Below are 21,241 nucleotides of genomic sequence, written 5' to 3'. Positions count from 1 at the left end.
GGTTCATTATAACCTTGGCATTTCTCCACAATTTCCCCTAGATGGCAGCACAGCTCTAAAATGTCTTGGAGGTGAAATCAAACCCGTCACGATTATGTGTCCCTGCCTGCCTGTTATTTAATAACAAACCATGAGTCAGAGTCATTGCACCTTGACAACATCTCAGTGTCAGCTGAGTCGTGCCAGCCAAGTCTGTGCAGCATTATGTGTTGGCTGGACGCCCAGTGATGGCAGTAATCATTTACTCCTGAGGAGGAGTTTCTACAATGAGGACCAGGGGCCAATTATCTGAATTAAGTCAATGAAGCGGGAGGGTTAAGTGATTCTTAGATGGCATTTTTTAAAAACTGGCTGGGTTGGGTTTTCCACAATAGACGTTATCATTTTCTTTATCAATTAGTCATCTCCTTGAATTGCAGATAAATAAATGTTTCTTCTTCTTCAGTTGCTAGAGGCCATTAATTATTAATTACTGATTAACAATTGTACAACTGTAGAGAACTGTACGATTCACAATCATGCAATATACACAACAATTTAATGAGTCAGGCCCCTAGGAAAAAGCCCTCACCTCTTCATGCTATTTACCCAACCTACATACCATTTATTAGTAAATGCCTCACCAAGGAACAAACAAACAAGAGACTTAAGGTTGCCCATTTTGAGGTTAATTTACACCATTAAGACTTCAATGGCCTGATGTGATCCCAGGGGACGGTCCTATCAACAACACAGGCTGGAAAACACAGATCAACAGACAGAGATCTGAGATTATCTATGCTCAAAGTAAAAACAACCTCAGGGAGACAAACATTTCAGTGTTCTTCTGTGAGAGCAGTGTAGATAAACAGATCGGCACAGACAGAGAAATGAAGGTGTCAGACTAGCTCAATAAATTATTTCCTTTCTTTGAGAGGTAAGTGGGCGTACACACAGATTGTGCTGCCTTCCCTCAGCAAGTCTGGGTTTGGGTAAACAAGCAAGAGGTGACTTTCCTCTCTACCAGACTACAATAAAAGCCTTTACCACACTCAACATGAAGAGGGCCATCAAAAATGTAAGACAAGTGCCACCTGCTGTTGTAGAAAATAATTGCTGTCATCACATGTTTACTGGTGTTTTTAGGCTACCTTATTAGGTTAGGCTTGCCTAATGTTTACTGTATCTCAACAAACAGTAGCAGTTTTAAGGAGAAATCATCTTTGTTTTAAATGTAGACACACATTTTAAACATAACTATATTATGTAAAACATTTAGGATTTTCCATATGATTGATGGTTATTTCTCTTACAAGGAACAGTGTGTCTAATAGAAATTCCTGTTGATCTTTCAGATCCGATTATTTATATTACAGTTGCAATCAAGAATCCAAGTTCAGGATCTTACAGGACCCTCCAAGGACTCTGGCTGGACATGAAACTCTAACATCACAACTGTAAGTGAATGCCTGAAAGTAAATGAATGCCTTAACTTCAAATTCTGCTCTGCACCTTACTCTCTTGTTAAAAATAGTCATTTTCTATACATATTATCTCTGCCTTGATCCAAACTACCAGTAATGAACTGAACAATCTCACCTTACTGCCATCTTGAAATTGTTGTAACAAATCTATGCATGAGTCGACTACACTGTCAGCATGAAATGAAGCCTCCAAAATGGAAAAGGAGCATCATAATCTGGACTACTCTATGTGGTTTCTACTCTGAACAATACCCCAAGCACAAAAAGCCCTGTTAATTCTGTCTATTAAAAAAGAACTTTATTGTAGAGGAAGGAAATGATTTACTCGTGGATGGTAGATTCTCTCATCTATAAAGTAATTAGTGTGCAAGCAGATGCTCAGTGTCTTGGCCATGGACACATCAATGGAAGACGCAGTTGCTGATGGGCACATCTATAGTTGTATGGATTATTTAGGGGATCATTTATATTACTGTCGTCTTTTGGGCACAACTCTGACTGTCTTGTCAGAACATCACCCTGCTGACCCCAACAGGCCATGCAGATGCAGTGCAGGTGTCACTTCAACATAAATGTTAATGAAATGGGGTCACGGGTTTGGAGAGGCTCACTCTGGTTTGCCTATTGAATATTAAAGGCTTGAATCTAGTTCTGCAGGTGTAAACAAAACAAATGGTTTGAGTCTTTCTGTTCTATGGCTTTGATGTTCACTACAGCCGAACAGATCAGTGGAGGTTCAGGACCGCCTCGACAATGAGATGCTTCATCTCAAAGGGCTTATTTCTGCTACTGAAATGAAAAAAAGTTAAACATGACAACCCAGGTTTGACTCATTTCCAGGACTTCTGTTGCATGTCCCCTCAGTCTTTTCTGTCTCTCTCTACTTCGAACTGTTAAAGAAAAACTGAAAACGCCCCACCACCACCACCAATAAATAGATAAATACATACATACATACAATTTGTTATTTCCTTGATTTGACCATATCAAGTGTACGAAGCTTACCTTGCTCAGGATGTGAATGATTTCACCCTCTTTTAGGCTCAGCTCATCCTCATTCGTGGCCTCAAAACCAAAGGTGACCTTACAGTATTCTTTTGCTGAGGAAAAGGGGACAGTGAGGTTACAATATGGACCCCATGCACAGAGTTACATATGCAAAAGCACAGAAGGAAGAAGCAACACAAGCACACTGGATGTACATGTATGCAGTCTGTGCAATGCGCTAGCATGCATGCACAAGCACAAAAACACCCACACATACAAAGGTGCAACACACCCATGAAATCCATATTGATCTTTAAAGCTTTATGTGAAGTAAGGGATAAAATCTGAACATCGGAACGCATTTTTGTTGCTGGGCCTGCGGGTGCTGCTGGGGGGAAGGTCACCCAAACTGACAGGTTTCATCCACTGGGCAACATGAATGGCAATCCACCAAATTACAGAGAATTTCGAATCAATATCAGAGTTATGTGTTATACATTCAGTACCTTCATTTAATGAACTACAACCCATAAACTTCTCAACATCTTCTCAAAGTAGTTTTGCTGTAGCCCATTCCTGAATAGTTTGCTGGCTATTAATGGGCCAATTTTCCATACATTACTATTTTGCCAACATACACAGAGAACCATACTACTACCCGGCCATTCCCCAAGATTTGTAAACTTTTTTTGTGTGTGCCAACTACCAATAGCGGACAAAAATTTCAGCATCCTGTGCTGCATGAATAAGCGTGACTGTCCTCCAGGCTGTACTATAACAAATATGACAATTACATTTTTGCCACCTCTTGCAATAGCTTAAGAGGGGCAGGCAATTTTGAATTTTAGTCCATTAAGCTTAACCTAGGCCCATGTCTACTACTGTGCCTTAATTTCTAATGATTAGGGGTGTAACTGATAACCTTTTTCACAAGTCACTTCTTTGTGCCACGGCTCGGTTTGTATCACAGTTCGGCTTCAATAAACAACTGAATTGTTGAAAAGTTAATTCTTAGGCATAAATATTCAGTAATAGCAGGGTTAAAAGTTAGACATTATTTACATTACCACAGGTATACAGTTCAATGAACAAACACAGTCATGATTTTCAGTTTCAGTACAAAATTGTTTCACCCCGACTAATTCTGCAAGCAGACTAATGTTTGAAGCAACCAGGACAAATGTTTTCTGATGTATCTGATGACACAAAATGAGCAACTGACACTTAACATGTCAAAGCACCCATTTAAGTCCTTTACCTTTGGATTTGTTGTCTCCGTCTGCTTTCTGGGAGTCTGTCGTGTTGGAATGGGCGGGCTTTGCCGCGGATGGTAATGAAGGGGTTGGCTAAAATGAAGCAAACCACACAGATGGAAATGATTCATTGGACATGATTAGATGTGCGGCGTAATGCGGAGGCGCCTTGTCTATGGAGAGACAGCTTGAGCCTGAACTGAAAGGGTTAATGATCTGACTGTGACTCCATGTGAATGCGTTTATGTCATTAAATTATGGCCGTTATGAAGATGTTGTTAATAATGTCGCTAACTGGTATGGTGGCAAAATCATCAAAGCGAGGATGGCAGACAAAAATAGATACTGAAAGACAGCAAACAGTGAAACAGAGTAGACGTGTGGTGTTCTACCATTTATGCTCTACAAAGAATGTCCTATGTCACAACTTGTAAGTGATGATGAGCAACAAGCAAGCACACACACAGCATGGCATTAAAGAGAACTTTAAAGGGAATACTGAGAGATTTTCTGTTTCATTTTTTGAGTATGAATTGGCCAGGTACTTTGCGGTACTGACATCAGACCTAGAAGTAACCGCAATTCTTTTTTGGACTGTTTCAACCTGCTGAAAACATCAGATGAGTCCAATTTTGACCTTACAACAATACAATGAATGCCAAAAAGTTAGACAATTACAGGACAGCATTTGAAAGACAGTTAGTGCAGATATTTTCATTGACCCACAACTTACCTGACAGCATCTGAAATTTCCTGATGTAAATCCCACACATTGGATTGGAAGCAAGTTATAAGAAAATGCTGCAAAATAATTGCAAGCACCATTTGAGAGGGAAGCCACTGTACACGTATTTATTACAGATTTTATATAGTGGCTTCCCTCTCAAATATGTTATACTTTTGCTTATTTGGCCTGTTTTCCACATTTTTGTGTGCGGCTTTCAAACACAACTCTGAACCTGGCTCTTTGAAACCAATTCATACCACTAAGACCTATCTCTCTCATCAGGCTGCAGCTATGCATACCTACTGACCTCAATAAAGAAACACTGTCCACGGTATTGCCATTTTTAGGGTAGCTTAAGGACAAAAATTGAAAAGTCAACACCAACATGGTGAAAAGCCTGGCCATAGATAAAAGCCATGATTTTAAAATGTCACAGCATCCCTTTGATTACACTGGTAAGTAGCTACATGTCTTTGCTACAACTGAGGGAGGGAGGGAGGAGAGCAGTGCGTGGTTCATGTGGGTTAGCCAATGGCAAGATGAAGGTATCCTATGCTGTGAAGAGGCGAGAGGTGCAGACTGCCAGTACAAGGCCATGCGACATGTGGTGGTGACTGAGGAGTGGAGGAGAGTGAAGGAAGCTGTGTTAGCGGTGGAAGAGAGAGTGAAGGCTGTCGAGAAGAAGAGAGAAAGGGAAAAAGAGGGCAGAGTTTCAGCAGGGAGTTACATGCCAGCTAATTAAGCAGCGAGCCCATGTTATCTGTTATACGTGACATCAATATGCCGTTGGCCCAAATATCTTGAACTGTATGTCAACATCGGAACAAAAAAACAACAAAAAAATAAATTGAATTGAGAAATACAACGAGATTCAATAGTTAGCCTTCCACCCAGTCTGAAATCAGGGTTTTCACATGTTTTCCATTTCAGTATTCGGACTTTTTCCAGACTTTAATTTCTTAACTAAATTAGTCTGGATCTAGTCACTCTTCAATATGATCTACACTAATGACATGGAAATATGAAATGAGGGATCAAAGTTCATCTAATCTTTTCTAATGTGTAAATTACATGTGCTTCAAGACTGAACAACAGCAAACTTTCAGAGAGTAAATCCAAAGACCTGAACATCATGATATTCATTTTCCAAACAAGTCCTGTAAAACAGTTAGCTAGGACAACAGCGGCCAGCAGGAAGCTCTATATTTCCAGCTTTAGTTATGTCATGTAAATTAGCTGACGAAGACAACATGTCTGTATTCACAACAAACAAAAACTGCACATCATTTTGGGTATCTTCTCTTAGTTTAGACAATAAACAGACCTCCAAAAGGATATAAGTGTCAAATAAGTGTCAGGTTCAACAGGAAAACTGACAGCACAGCAATAAGCTACCTCTAAATCTACTACTTTAATAAAATTAAGAATCCAGAATTGGCCGACCCAAGACCAGTGAATTCTTTCGGCATTAATTGCCCACCCTACTCAAAAAAAAAAAAAAAAAAAAAAAAAATCTATTAACAAAATGCCACTTATCTGATTTGGATTTGAAATAAAAACAGGTCTAATGTGACCCTGTACCAAAACAACTCGTGGTTACAACTACTCTCATGACAGTCACACTGACCAAAACTAAATTAAATCTATTTTTTTAAGGAATTTAAGAGCAGTTCGGATGCAATTTTAAGTTTCACTGTTTAATGAAGAATCTGTTTCTCTGGACATATCTGTGTGTCAAATGCAAATGGTATCAGGAACTAAAAAGGAATTTTCTGGCAAATGCTTCCATGTCAAATACCTTGAACTGGGAAAAAAACAGGTCTTGTTTAACAACAAACATACTGTATTATTGCCCAGAAGTTTAATTTTGTGCTTCCTTTTGCCAAGTGAAAAAATTACAAGGATGAGGTAATTTCCATTTTCAACACAATTAAAGAATTGAAGAATTGGTCTCCAGGCAAATGACAATATCTTGAAATGTGTACAGTCAGTGCACTATGAGCAACACCACTCCACGGGGCTTTTGTGTCAGCTGATTAAAATACTACACTCATAACCATTACATGTAATGTGACCTACCATGTTCATCCACACTACCTGTAAGCAGCTAAAAGCCTTCCTCTTCTAAAATGTTTGCATATTTCTCTCTTAAATTTGTATGAATGACTTCTGTTCATTGTAAAGAAAGGACAGAGCATCATGCTTTTCAATGGACTTTCCACACACACCAAGTTTTTCAAGAGCACAGTGCAACCTGTGAGAGGCGGTGCATCACACTCACTTTGTCCTTCTCATCCGTTTCAGGGCTGGGCAGTCGAACTTTTAGCTTGACCGACCCTTCTCTGAAAATGTCTCCGAAGCCGACCCCTCGGACCTTCTTGGGCTGGGCAATGACTCCGTTCCCTGGGGAGGCGTGAGGCGAGGTGTGTGTGACCCCTGCTTCCTTGCCGCTGCAGTCTGGGTGGGTGTAAAATCAAACATGAAAGGTGACTAAAGGTAATCTACAGACAAACACCATAAAGGTCACACATCTTACTATGAAAGGAGCCTTGGTGTAGCAAGAATGAGTAAAACAAAGATTTTGTTGTACTTTTGAGGATTGAAACAATCAAGAATACAAAGCAATTTAAAACAATGTCTGCCGTGTCACTGTGGTGCTAATGCAAGTCAGATTCTAGATAGGGGAGTTGTAGCTACTACTGCATAACACTTTCACTAGTTACTGCAGCTAGTGTATACATTTACCTTACATCTTAGATATTCGACCTCAGCTGTCTAAATTCTCAAATCCATGCACACACCACACAATACCCACTTTACCTCCTAGTCACATAAAAAGCAGACAAGCGGCTTCACCAGACTAAATCCTTAGCTAGTCAACGTGTTGAGGCTTGTTCCTCATGAGCTAACAGACACACCTGAACAGCGCTTTTACTAAACTTTGTTTTACTTATAAAATGAATGGCCATTATGCAAAGAGAGCACTGCAGAGATTTGTGTCAAAATGCTTTTCACAAAAAAATAATCAAATATCTCAACCAGATTAAAAAAAAAAGAGAGAGAGAGAAGCACACAGAGAGCAGGAAGAGTCATCACACAACGCATTAGATCTCTATCTTCTGAACAATTACGAAAGCAGACCATGCTTTCATAATTACCATAATTATGCTTGTGTGCAAGACTTCATCACGAATAAAAATAACACCAGAGCCAAAGAAGAATGAGATAACTCAAAGCCAGATAGCAGATAGCAGGAATCTCACTGATGAAACACTGCATGACTGAATCTTGCTTTGTCTTGATAATGTGGCTCCTGAAGTGTCTATTCAAGCGTAAACAATACTAACACTCCTTCTCCTGTATCATAACAACACGGCTGCACCTTTCACACACCCCCCAACCCTCCACTCTCTCACCTGTCTCGTCTGCTGTGCTGTCGTTAGACTCTCCGTCCTCTCCCGTCCCGTCTAGCTCTTTGACAAAGTTGGAGGGAAAGAGTCCCGATTTGCCGTTTATGCTGCCGCTCCACCAGCCCTCTTCAACCTGTGCGTACAAGATAATCACCATTCAGAGCATGGCAAAACTGGGGAGCACACAAAAGGACACAAAATACTACCAATCGACACACAAGTGGCAATTATACAAGTCTCGTTTTGATAATTTAGGCAGCATCAAAACTGTGTTTCCAAATGAATCGAATCAGGTGCATGTTGGCTAAAACATAAGAGTTGAAAAATGTGGCCAACATTCACTGACATGTTTAAAACAACAAATGAATCCCGTGTTTCACAGGTGCTGTCATGACAAATCATAAATAGATTTCCAAAACTCATTCCGTGACAGCGCTCTCTGCACTGCTCAATCCTGTTTTCTGTATGTCCTGGGTTGCCGCCAGGAAGAGACAACCCTTTTGCCATATCATGATATTATGATATCCAAAATCCCAGACGACATTTAGACTTATCACAATATTGATGTAACAGCAATTCATCACCCAACCATACCTGTACCCACCTCCTACATTAACTCATCACTGTATTCCAGCTCGAAATATCAGGAAGATTGGGTCATATGTCACAAAATATAACAGAAGCTAAGAAGTAGCAGCAATAAGGCGATAGGTTTGGGAGATTATAGCATTAAACGTACCTCCTCGGTGATTTCTAAGATTTCTCCGACTTTAAGCTCCAGCTCGTCCTCATTCTGCGGCTGGTAATCAAACAACACCTTGCACTGTCGCTTCTTCAGCTCTGGCAGGACAAACGCAGCAGAAAGCACACCTGTTATTCCAGTACCTGCTTTGTGGCGTCACAGTTTTGTCTGCGTGTGTCTCCTCTTGCGTGCCTAATGGGGGCACTGTGGGAACTAGGACAGACACGCAGGAAATCCAGGAAGTGGAGGCAGGGCAACACCGACCCATGCAAGGAACTCTGGGACTTTTCAGCAAGGTGATCCTTTGGCAGGCGGCAGACACACCCTGCTAAACAAGCACAGCTGCCTGCAGAAAATTCCACCACCACCACCAAAGAAGAGCTGATGTTGACACAAATGGCAAAGGCTAACAGCAGAAGCAGTAGCAGCATTACAAACTATGCCAGCACAATAAACAAAAGGGGTTATTGTCACTAAAAATTACACTAGGACATTAAGTCACTCTCTTTTCCGGTCTACGTTTCTAGCATTACCTTAACAGTTGCCCATTTCTGTGTATGTCTGTTTGCTAGAACGAAGATATGTGTTTCACCCATTGCTGTGGGTGGTAGAAGTCTGTTTGGTGTCAACGGAGGAAAAAAAAAAATCAAGGGGAAAAAAGATGTTTTAGCTTAGTGTGTACAGAGTGAGTAAGCGTGAGTTCTGAGTGAAGTCCTAGAAAGCGCGAGTTACTCAAACCACGACATGTCTTGCAGCTACACAGCATTTTGTACTACTGTGGCTTCTGTCAGTAGAGGCACTGCTATCTACGCCTCAAAAGTGGAATGGATTTCTCCCTGTGAGACTGCTGAATGTTGATACAAAATGGTGAGCTCAGAAAGAAGCTCTTGCTATTTGTTTCTGAGGGAGTGACACCTAAACCAAAGCCACTAATGTTTTAGATAGCACTGGAAAGTGTGATAGCCACCTGTAGGCCCACTGGAAATACTTAAGTATAGCAGCACACCATGTACCCTTTGCAACAAGGAAGTACAAAAATACCAAACCACAATGTTCCCAGAGAAGCAAAGCATTTTGCCAGTAACAGCTGTTTTGGCGTAGATTTCTCTTCTGAACTGAGCTCAAGACAAGAAAGAAAGTCTTAATGACTGTTTGACTGTGTGAAAACGATAAAGTGATATGAGGGGAGAAGAGGGAAAAGATGAACTGTACTCCTGACAGTAGGATTTGAGCAAGAATGGGTATGGACAAGTTATGCAACACAAATCAGATATGGGTGAAATAATATTTCAAAATAATTCTTAACATTGTTTTAACCTGCATGGAACAGCAGGTGGATGGGATTTGCCGCCAAAGACAAAGCAATGAGTAATGAGTTTAGAGAAACTTTAGTATGTCACACCTCACTGACACTAACACACTGTAACGCAGTAAGCCCCGCCCATCTGGTGCTCCAAGCAAGATCAAGAAACCCCTTATTTACAGATATTTGACAACACCAACCCAAAATAGCATAAAACAGAGCAATCACCTGTGCTCAGGGTTTTTTTTTTTTAAAGAAATACATTTACATCAATACTTCAATCTAGTTACACACGCACGCGCACGCACACGCACACACACACACACACACACACACACACACACACACACACACACACACACAGAGACAGACAGACAGACAGACAGACAGACAGACAGACAGACAGAATGAATCCTTCAGTGACATACTCTTCCTGGGTGCTGGTGGTTGTGTGTGAGGCTGGAAGCCTCCAGTCGGGATGCCGATGGTGCTCATCCTCTGGACCAGGTTGGCCACATTCCCCGCACTTTTCTCCCTCCTCTGGGACTGAAACGGCTCCTCCTTTGCCTCATTTTTTGTTTCCTTGGCCTCTTTGTTTTCTTTCTTTATTTCCTGAAAATACAAAACACAAACAGTGATGAGTGGGTGGCGGCCCCTTTTTTAGCGTATATGAAACACCTCAGCGTTACCACTTGATGATATGAGCAGGTAATGATAATTTAAACCACAGGATGTCGATCAAATTATCTTGTATTCTTTTCATTTGCAACTGGTTTATATTCTTATTTATTCTTTACTGCTAATTTTATCTCTCCCTAAATGCGTTCTATGTGTTCAACTTAAAATGCATTAACGCATTCACCACTACATGCACGTGTGTCAGGACTCAAAATTTTCACCATGCCTTTACATTTTTATCAATTTCCCAATCATGTCAAAACCTGTACATCGCCATATTCAATCTCAAGGGAATGCGTAAAAAATCTTGGAATTGTTCCCTCTTCCCTCATTCTCCATTTTCCTCTCAGTTTCCCCCACTGTCCCACCCCACCCCTCTCTCTCACTATCTTCAGTCCACATCACAAAACAAACCATAACTATGGCAACCTGCTTTCAGCACTCAATGCACCATTGTACAGGATACAGCCCACTCATGCTAACGCTAGCTATCACAAATGAGCTCAATCACTGCTTGCAGCCAGGCTGTAAAACATGAGTGTCAGATTCTCCCGGCCTGGATGACTCCTTGACAACGGCACAAAGTCCACATTCACACCTTCACAAAACACTGTCAAGATATCAGCCAGTGAGTGTACAGATGAGGGTAGGTACAAGCATATGGAGTGTAAAGGACACATTTTGGATAACAGCCAATGGCAAAGTTATACAGTGCTGATATAATACCATGAAACACCATGTGAACTGCATGGTCTAAAGGGTTTTTACACCACAATAAAGCCTTACTTTGAGCTTCTTGCTTACATAATTTAATGCAGTTCCTGCTGAAACAGGACACCAGAGGCAGGACATAACACCAGGAGGGATCACTCAAAAGTGTAAACCAATGGGATAACAACAATAAACTGTTCATTTGATGAGAGGGGCGAAGGGGCTGGACTGTTTAAAAAAAATCTGCAATGTCTCACTAGCATTTTTAGTAACACTTACTGGTGCATGAAAAAAAAAAAATCACCACTAAAGCTTCCTCTATGTTCCCAGAAGTAAACGTGATGAGATATTGGTATAAAAATACAACAAAGTCTTTTTTACTTTTTTTTTTTTTTTTTACATAAACTGTCAAATAGTTGTATAATAGCAGGAACTACATTGTGACTTACTAAATTATTACATACTGATGTTCAATTTTCAAAGACACATCTTTTGTAAATGTTTAGATGACATGACTTTATTACGGTCTTAACGCATATCAATGGTTTTGTGGCAAAAAAAAAAAAATGTAAAAACTTGAATTAAAAGTAAATCACGAGTTGAAGTTATGGTTAATCTGAAGGTTTTTGCTCATTAAAGTGGAGGGACGTCCCTGAGGCTCACCTTCCTCACGGTCACCCTGATAAAGGCGGGGCTGAAACGTGCTGGTGTTTTTTTTATTCTTCATCTATGCTCAGCCATGAAGTCACTCAAGGCTCTCTACCCTTGCCACACAGACGTAATTCACACTCTATCTTCCGGTAGATATTCTTCATAAGTATTGATTTATTTGCGATTCTGAAGAGCATCTAATCGTGTGTACCTACTGGTATGTGTATGTCTATGTGTGTGTGTGTGTGTGAACATGTGTACCTATGATGAGCAGACACACAGCGCACTCTCTTTTAATGTGTTTGATTGGGGCAGATAACAGCATCAAAAAAGTGGCACTGCTGTATCCAGTGTGAATGAGTGCGTATGTGTGTGTACATCCGGACAATGACCGAGCTCACCATCCACTTCCTCGTTCACACACGCTGACTTTGCAATTCAACTGAGAAGGAAGTCCAGCTGTGTATGTGTGTGTGTGTGTGTGTGTGTGTGTGTGTGTGTGTGTGTGTGTGTGTGTGTACAAGCCAGAACAAGGTAAAAAAGGGACAAAAAAACGGAGGCAGGAAAAGATCTGCGAGAGCGACAGAGGCAAAGAGAGATGAAGGGATGTGTGCAGCTTCACAGTGTCTGCCTCAGAAAGGAGTGAGAAGGTTGACAGGAATGTCAAGAGGGAGCAATTTGACAGCATAGCGTGAGATGGATTTATACGCAGAACAATCTCTTCTCAGCGTTCTCACATACCAAGAAGTCACTTTGTCAAATAAATTAGAAGGCTCCTTGCAGATGTGTGATTCTTCAGGAAATTTTACTACCTAACAGCGGAGAGACGAGTTCGGAGGAGCCTTTAATTAGAGTCTAAAAAGTGTGACCGAACCAAACCATCCACACACAAACACGCACACACACACAACGCTCACTCTTTTTTCACAAGTCAAGGTTGTTAATTGGAGTACACAAACACCACATGCGGAAGACACCGGGGCCAACTGTTCTTTCAGCACACTTGACTGAGGACGTGTTCAGACTGTGGAGCATTTTCTACCTGAGATCCCTTATTTGTTTCACCAGGAGCTACTTTTTGCACAGAACCTGAAGCGGGAGCAGAGTGGAGACGTGGGCTGGGACCTGAGGCTTGACGTGCAGAGGGTATCTGCTAAAAATAAAAAGTTTTCAGCTCAGTCTGCAAAAAAAAAAAAAAAAAAAAATCACAGCAACAATACACGGCTTTCCTCAGGAAATAATGGTGTTTTTGCAGAACACAATCCACAATCTGAACCGTTCTTAACAAAACCCCTTTCAGTGTCTTTCCGTGACACATGTAACTACATATGTAACAGCTTAAGTCTGATTTCAAAACAAAAATTCAGAGACACAGAGGACAGGTAAAGATCCCTGAGGTTTAGTTGCCAACTGAAGGTGTACCGTCCACCCAGAATGAAAGCAAAGCCCTGAGTTTCTTTGTGGGAGTGATCACTTCCAAACAACATTACAGCGGCTGTGTGTCTTAAAAGACTGCGTTACGTCAAGTGTTCAGCACTCAAACCTGTAAATTTCTCATGGTCTTGAGAAATTTGTTCTGGACAACTTGGGCTAAGGCTGGGTAATATGGACAAAATAAAATATCAGAATATTTTTGCCCAAATACCTCAATATTGATCTTGTGACAATATTGTAGGAATGACTGTTGGTGCATTAAAAAATATTTACACAAAGATATTTTTGATAAACAACAATTAGTGACGTGGATTTGATGACCAAGCGAGAAGAGGCAAACAGAACAGCTAGCATTGTCTAATATGTTAAGAAAATTATATCCCTTCACCTTAATGCAGACTTTAAAACAGGAAAACACAACACTTATGCCATATTATGCATTTATGATATCCAAATTACAACATCCAAAACCTATACAATATCTAGTCGTATTGATATAATATCAATGCATGACTTGGGCTGAACTTTCACCCAGAAGACAAAACTATTAAATAGGCAGTCTCTGATTTCATAATCACCTTAAGTGAATCCAGCTGAACGCTATGATCCTCTTTTGATTTCATCCAATTAAATCTACTTGTTACCAACGCAGTGGAATATAAATAAATGGGAGGGGGACAGGCTCAAGATGGATTTTTAAGTGTTAAGACAACAGAGATGGATTGTTGCAAAAAGGCAGTGCAAGATTAGAAAGACAATTATTCTAATATTTTTTACCGTCTAAATCTGCAACACTGACTGTATACAGTCCTCACATCTGAAATCAGATACACAACTATGTAAAAAAAAAAAAAATCAAAAATGTATTTAAAGCAGTCATTCATGAATATGTTCACAAATCAAAATCATCAACAATCAGAAACACTCTCACACACCTAACTTATAGCTACAAGGTATAACAGCATAGATCCAAAATGAACCAAAATTCCCTCACTTTAAAAGACAAAAACTTAGACTGATTCTCACAAGGATATCACCACAACAAAAACAAACAGACCTGACATCTGTCATGTCGATGCCAGCTGAGCCTGGATAAGTGCGGTGCTACCATCTCCTCCCCAGACATGTTGCGTGTTCACCTCGCAGCGCTCGGCCAGAGGATCAATTACAGTCAGGTGGAAGGAGAAACACAACTGGTCTGGGATGACGGTAACTTTGGGAGCAAAGTTCAGGAAGCTGTGACCTCACAGCAGGCACGCTCCTTAAAGGATTAACTACCTCAGCTCAGTGATAGTCCAGGCTGCTTAGCAGATTACCTATCTCACTACCAAGGATTAGAGTCAAGGATGGTAGGGGAGAGTGAGGTGAGGAGGGAGTGAAAGAAGGCAAAGAAAGAGGAAGGGTAGAGGTCACAGGGAGTGAAAGACGGGAAGAAGAAAAGGGAAGGGGGACAGAGGAACAGAAGTGAGGGAAGGAAGGAAGGAAAGAAAATGAAGGGAGGGAGATTTTTTCTTACACTCAAACAAGTCAGGGGTGAGACAGGGACAAAGAAAAGACTGCAAGAAAACGAGCAAGGACAGAGAGAAGAGAAGAGAAGAGAAGAGAAGAGAAGAGAAGAGAAGAGAAGAGAAGAGCAACAACAGTACAGAGACTTCATTTCAAAGTACATTAGCTGAATTTATGAGCTGAAAGCATATTGCTGAGTCCAAACAAGAGACAAACAAAAGTCCAAAAGTCCAGCAAAAGCTACGTGAACCATGTGACCCAAAACATGCAAACCTATATCGTCTAGTAAAATATTTCTGGACCTACTTGTGGTCCAAAAATCCAAAATAACCAACAACTTTTGTAGACTAACCCTAACACATAAATGATACCAAAAGCAGCCATCATTACTGAATAAGCTGCTGCATTGCAGGAACACACAGGATTAATTATACCTGACACTCTCACTTACCCCTTTTCCACCAAATTAGCTCTGTTTGTTAAACCAGTTCAAGATTCTTGGAATTTTGGTGCTATTTAACAAATCACCCGTGTTTCCACCAGTTTTGAGTGGGAGCACCATTATCAAGGACGTGTCATCAACAGAGGGTGTTGCACAATGCCCAACGAAAGTAAATAAACAATAGTAGTGGGATGGCGGATCACACTAATGACCTGCAAGCTTTTGTTTTGTAATTACAGATATTTGTTTTTATCAAAAAAAAAAACAAGTGTGGACAATTCCCCACTTGACCTCTCCGACATCACTGCCTTGTCCATCTCTTTCCAACCTGTTGAATATGACGCTCCCACAGATCCTGCCATGGTTCACACTTCAGGTCAAGAAAAACCTGGTATGTTTTGGATCCAGCTGGAAACCAACTTTTCCGGGTCTGAACCATTTTATTTTTGGTCAAAATGCTCCAAAAGGTTGGAGATTAGGTGCGCAAACTGGAATGGAACCCATTGCATGTTGTTGGAAAAGGGGTAACTGAGGTGTCAAACTAGAACAACCAGTAATTTCACTCGTGTGTTGGCAGAGCGCAGGCAAACCCCATGTTGAGGAAATGTGGTTTATTAGACTCTTTGAAGGCCAGGGGTGACGCCCAACGCTCTCTCTCTCTCTCCCTCTTTGAAGGCCAGGGGTGACACCCAACGCTAGGGTTATACTTGACTGTCACCAGGCCAAGATAGTGCTATCGAGTCTGATATCAATGAATGCAAATGAACAAATGAACACTGAGCTTTTTTATTCAGCTTTAGGGTATAACTTTTGAATACCGTTTCACCATCAATCAATCCAGTTTCACAGCCCACATAGCCAGACAGACTGAATTTCAACCTACTTCTTGGATCCGGACCCAAATTTGTACACACACTTATCAGCTGGCATGTATGCTGCATTTACATTACGGTGACAAACCAGATGTTCAATGTTTTTAAAAGCAGAATAATCCTAATCTCTTACAAAGCTGGTTGAAAGTTCTGTGTACGCCACATTTTGGTGACAGGATTTGAATTAGGCCTAGGCGATATGGACAGAATCAAGTATCAGAGTATCTTTTAGCAAATTCCTCGATATTGTGACAATACTGCAGGAAAGACTGGCACTTACTGACACAAGAGCCTTTTGATTAACAGTCATTATTAATGTGGATATCATGAACAAGCAGGGAGAGTCAAGTAATAAAACAGCAAGAACATTCTAATATGTTCAGAAAATTGCAGCCATTTACTATAATGCAGCCTTCAAAAATCAAAAAAGATGATTCTTATGCCATTTTACAATATTCAGAAATATCTAGTCTCAGATCACAGTATCATTTGAATAGGCTACTGATATATCATCCAGCACTATACTGAATTATTCCCAACTTTTGCCTGCTAATGTGGCAATGAAGACAAACCAGATTCTGACAAAAATCTAGTAAAAAGGATGGATCTAAACGTTTATGTATCTGCAATGTTTCCCATTTACAAGCTTATCAGTGGTGCACCACCGTGATATTGGCATGGTCGCCACAAAATAAACATAAGCTGGTCAATGTTTAATAGCCGATCTAAACTGATTTTGAATTGATCCATTTCTCATCAAACCAACAATAAAGACAACCTTCACAGTGAGGTGATGGGCTAACAAACATTGCGGTAAACCTCTCTGGGGTCTCCAGACCCCAGATCCCTGACTTCAGTAAGTTATTTCTGAAAAAAGTAACTCAGTAAGTCACATTCAGGTTTCCAGGCCTTCCTCCTACCAGTATACTGGTAGACATCTGACATCTGAACACTTACTGGAACAATGCCACTGACCTAACAACTGCAGATTTCAATATTTTGAGCTAAAAACAATCATAAAACCCTCTACCAGATTACAGCTTCCAAATCTGAATCAGTGGTGCACATGAAATGGTCAAACCTCTTGTTCGTCTAAATCCCCTTAGCAATGAGAAGGCTGTAGTGGCTGTTGTTATTAAAAGCCAACACATCATATAACCTGATGTGTTCTGTCTAAACCAGCATTACCATTGTTGGATCAGAGGAAATCTAAGCATCTCAATCAAATAATTAGTTACTGAACAACATGTACTCTGGCCTATAATCTACACTGATAGCTATCAATTCCTGTGGCCTTATTATCCAGTTACCTTCAATGGGAATAATTCTTGCGGCATAAGAATTGAAAACAGACCTCAGTGGCGGTGGTGCAGCTTCAGCCCCACCCTGTAAACAAGCTAAGTCCATTATACTGTAATTCAGGACATGATACAAAACAAATACTGGCATGACAACATGACATTGATCTAAAATAAGCAAAACAAAGGAGGGGTTTCAAAAAAACGAGTCTATTTGAGTGGGATGCTCTTCACAAACTTTAGTTAATGGTTATGTAAACAGGCAAGTTGACAAAGACTGCATTCAAATATTTAGCAACAGACAAGAATTTAAATGAATGGCTAAGCAGAGATGTGGATGAATTTCTGATTAGCAAAGGACGAGCTCCCTATGAAAGTCATCTATAAACTGAATGGCTTTACATATCCTTTCTGACTGGCAGAGTAACTTTCAAAACCTCTTGTGGCTTGACGCTTCAATACATCCGCCAAGGTGGTGGCAAAGGTTATGCAACTGCCTCCTCTGTCCGTCTGTCTGTCCGTCTGTCCGTCTGTAAGCAAGATATTTCAAAAAGTTCTAAACGGATTTACATGACACAGTAGAGAGGTTGGTCGTGAGCCAAGGAAGAGTTGATTAAATTTTCACACCAATCGGTCAGCAAAGACAAGCAGGAACATGACCATGACCATGTTGCAATTTGCCACATTCACCTCAGCACCATGTTTGCTTAACTGATGTCATGTGGGAATTAGATGCAGACGTGCCATCGATTCTGAAAAAAAAAAAAAAAAAAAAAAAGTACTATTCTGGTAGCAAAATCTTGGCTTTTTAATAATTTAACCAATGCTCTGTCCTTCCTCACTGTTTGATTTTGTTAGAGACGTACAGCACTACTGGGTGCAGGAAAATAGCAGATCTGCCTCCTCGGTGGAGGTCTGTGCTCTACTGACCCCATTTTCTAACAGAGTGATTTAATTAAAGTGTTGGCTGCATGTCTTTTTGTGTTTTATCAGTCTACAAGTTTCTGAAGGCCAAACCTGCACCCCTCCCGCTCCCTCTCACCTTCACAAAGTTGTCTGGGAAGAGGCCCCTTTTTCCATTAAGGTCTCCCTCCATCCATCCCTCCTCCTCGATTTGCCGTACATTCTTGATGATGTCGCCCAGTCGCAGGGTCAGTTCATCCTCATGGAGCGCTTCGTACTCATACTCCACCACAACCTCTGTTCAGGCAGTATGAAGATGGAGAAACAGAGAAAGGAAAGGGAGGAAGATGGGGAGGAGGAAGGAATGGAGTAAAAAGAAACAAGAAGTTAATAAGAAAGGGGGAGAGAGAGACCGAATTGGAGAGGAAAAACAAAACAAAGTGGGGAGAAGGAGAAAGACAGTTGGGGGGAGTTAGGAAGATGGAGATAATGGCGAAAGATGATGAGTGAACAGGGAGAGAGGATGGGAGAGAGGATGGGTAAAAAGATGAGATAAAGAACAGGAAGTTTAGAGAAAGAAAGGGTTTGGAATAGGGTAGAAAGAAAATGAGAGAAAAAATAAAAGGATTAGGCTCCTATCAAAAACTGAGCACACAGATAGAATTAACATTAAATGTATAAATTAACTTTCTAAACACTATTGCTGATTAATTTAATGCAAAACACGCATTGGGTGGCCTTTCCTGAGGAAAAAAAAAATCATCTGCCACACAGCAAGAGATAGGCTACATTTTACATTTTTAGCAGCAACAGAGGCTGGTTTGGAAAAAATAGAAAAACTGGATAGTAAGTACGAGCAGCAATAAACACTGTGCCTAAACATACAGAAGAAAAGAGCAACACCCACAGAGAGTCAGACTTCATTAACAAAAAAAAAAAACACACATCTGAAAGTCTTCCCTGAATTTACAGCAGAAAAATGACAGTACAAAGTATTTTGGCTACGGCTGGGATGTTTTTCCACTCTCCTAGCAACCAGTGGATGATGAAGGTCCTGTTCTGTCCCAAAAGGGAATTGATGTAAAATAGTGAAAGTGGTCAGTGAGTTTGAGGATATAAAAACATTTCCCACCCTGCCCCGACTGCTGCTGGATGACTGCCCATATTGCTACAAAAAACAGTAGGACATTGAAAATTCAACACACTTTAAGCAAAAAGAAAAGGGAAAAAAGAACAAATAATACAATGCAACAAAGCAACAAAGAATACAACGCATGTATATCTATAATTCTCAGATTATCTTGTAGTTACAGTGGCCCTCAATTAGACACAAAGGATAACAAAACCTTTATGAGTCATTCTGTTTAGTTTCGGTGATAAGATCCACATAAAAATGTGCTACACAGAGCATTGAAAATTACAATGACTGGAGATTAAATCTGACAAAACCAGACTAAACATGGCACTGCTGTCAGTGAAAAAAAGTCAGCTCTAAGAATGAACAAATGTCTGGGTGAATGAAACTACTTCATCCATAAGCCCAACACTGACTCGCAAGCCATTTGCCAATTGCCTAAGTCAAAGAAAAATGGTCCATACCCAAAAATATGCAGATTCATCTACAGGGCTGGACCCAGCTATTTTGTAATTTTCATGCATTGCATGTTGACAACATCAACATGAAAAGATATACAAGACATATACAATAAATACATCTGCACGGGTATCTACAGGTTTGAGCAAGACTTTTTAAGACCTTTTCAATGCCACTTAGAAAGCAATTTAATACCAATTTCACAGCCATACACATTAGTGACACTGTCTAACAGTCTGGGAATTATTTTAAATACAACAATTTAATGTCAATAAGAACACTTAATAGAGGAATGTTTGTTCATTCATTGGGCGACAACGCCACAAAATATTTATGGAACTGAACTGATTAAAATACAGTGATCATTCCAGCCAATCCAATGGCAAAAATAACAAACAAATGGAAAAAAAACAGCAAGAGAAAGATACAGAGAATGCGAGAACGACTGCCTGCCCAATTGTTTCTGGTGCAGCAGGTTCAGCAGCCTCTAAAAATAAGTCGGCTGTAAAGGACAACATTGGCAGAGCTATTCTACTACCTGGCCCGGCCCAAGAACACATGATTCATACCAAGAAGACAGCGCTGGCATGCTTGGCTTGACAGGTAACACACAGTACACACAAAAGCACACACACATGCACCACACTCATGAATCCCATAAGGCTGAAGGTGACAGAGCCTCTGACTTTGCTTTGGCGCTGGTCAGGGCATCGTCACTCAGCACCAAACCACCCTGGTCAAGCAGTCCAAGTTTAACTACTGCAGGACTTGGCTCCACAGTTGAGTGCTGGTGTGTATGTGCATGTTTCTGCACGTGTGTGTATGTGGCCTTGCTCTGTCTCTGACATCACCAGCTTTGGCTCAACACCACAGCAGCCTGGGCTGGCCTCCAAGGAGAAATTGGCCCTGACCACTGATCCCAGATCAGCTTTCCTCTTTACATCCAAGCCCTCACTCATTAAGAGTTTAGAAAGAGGAGAGCAGGACCAAAGGTTGGAGCAGACAGAGACAGTGGAGGGGTGTGCCTGCCAATGAAATTTTTGCCTGACTAACCCCATCCCTGATAGTTCTTTTGTCTACTCCACCGTCTCACTGGTCAAAGATCCAAACGAACAAGCCTGAGACTTTGGTTGTCTGGTGGTACAATGAAGCCAATTACACTGAAACAGGATCAAAGACTCACACTGACTCGGTGATTCCAGTTGCTGACCAGAGGTGGAGCTCTTACTATTTTTCAAGGCAATGGATGCCATTATTTTACAGAATA

General features: G+C 40.8%; 1 protein-coding gene across 1 annotated transcript in view; it reads right to left on the bottom strand.

Moving 5' to 3' along the window:
* Positions 1–21,241, bottom strand: part of cd2ap (CD2-associated protein) — a 69,128-nt gene that overhangs the window by 31,336 nt on the left and 16,551 nt on the right. The window contains exons 2-8 of the mRNA XM_030047112.1: positions 18,520–18,677; positions 10,314–10,497; positions 8,580–8,680; positions 7,847–7,973; positions 6,712–6,887; positions 3,709–3,796; positions 2,469–2,563 (exon numbers count right to left, since the gene is read on the bottom strand). Of these exons, the coding sequence (XP_029902972.1) occupies positions 2,469–2,563; positions 3,709–3,796; positions 6,712–6,887; positions 7,847–7,973; positions 8,580–8,680; positions 10,314–10,497; positions 18,520–18,677 (929 nt within the window). The remainder of the gene's footprint in view (positions 1–2,468; positions 2,564–3,708; positions 3,797–6,711; positions 6,888–7,846; positions 7,974–8,579; positions 8,681–10,313; positions 10,498–18,519; positions 18,678–21,241) is intronic.

This window comes from Myripristis murdjan, chromosome 24, assembly GCF_902150065.1.
Source record: "Myripristis murdjan chromosome 24, fMyrMur1.1, whole genome shotgun sequence".
Lineage (NCBI taxonomy): Eukaryota > Metazoa > Chordata > Actinopteri > Holocentriformes > Holocentridae > Myripristis > Myripristis murdjan.
The sequence above is the reverse complement of the archived record's forward strand: the minus strand, read 5'-3'. Positions and strand labels throughout refer to the sequence as shown.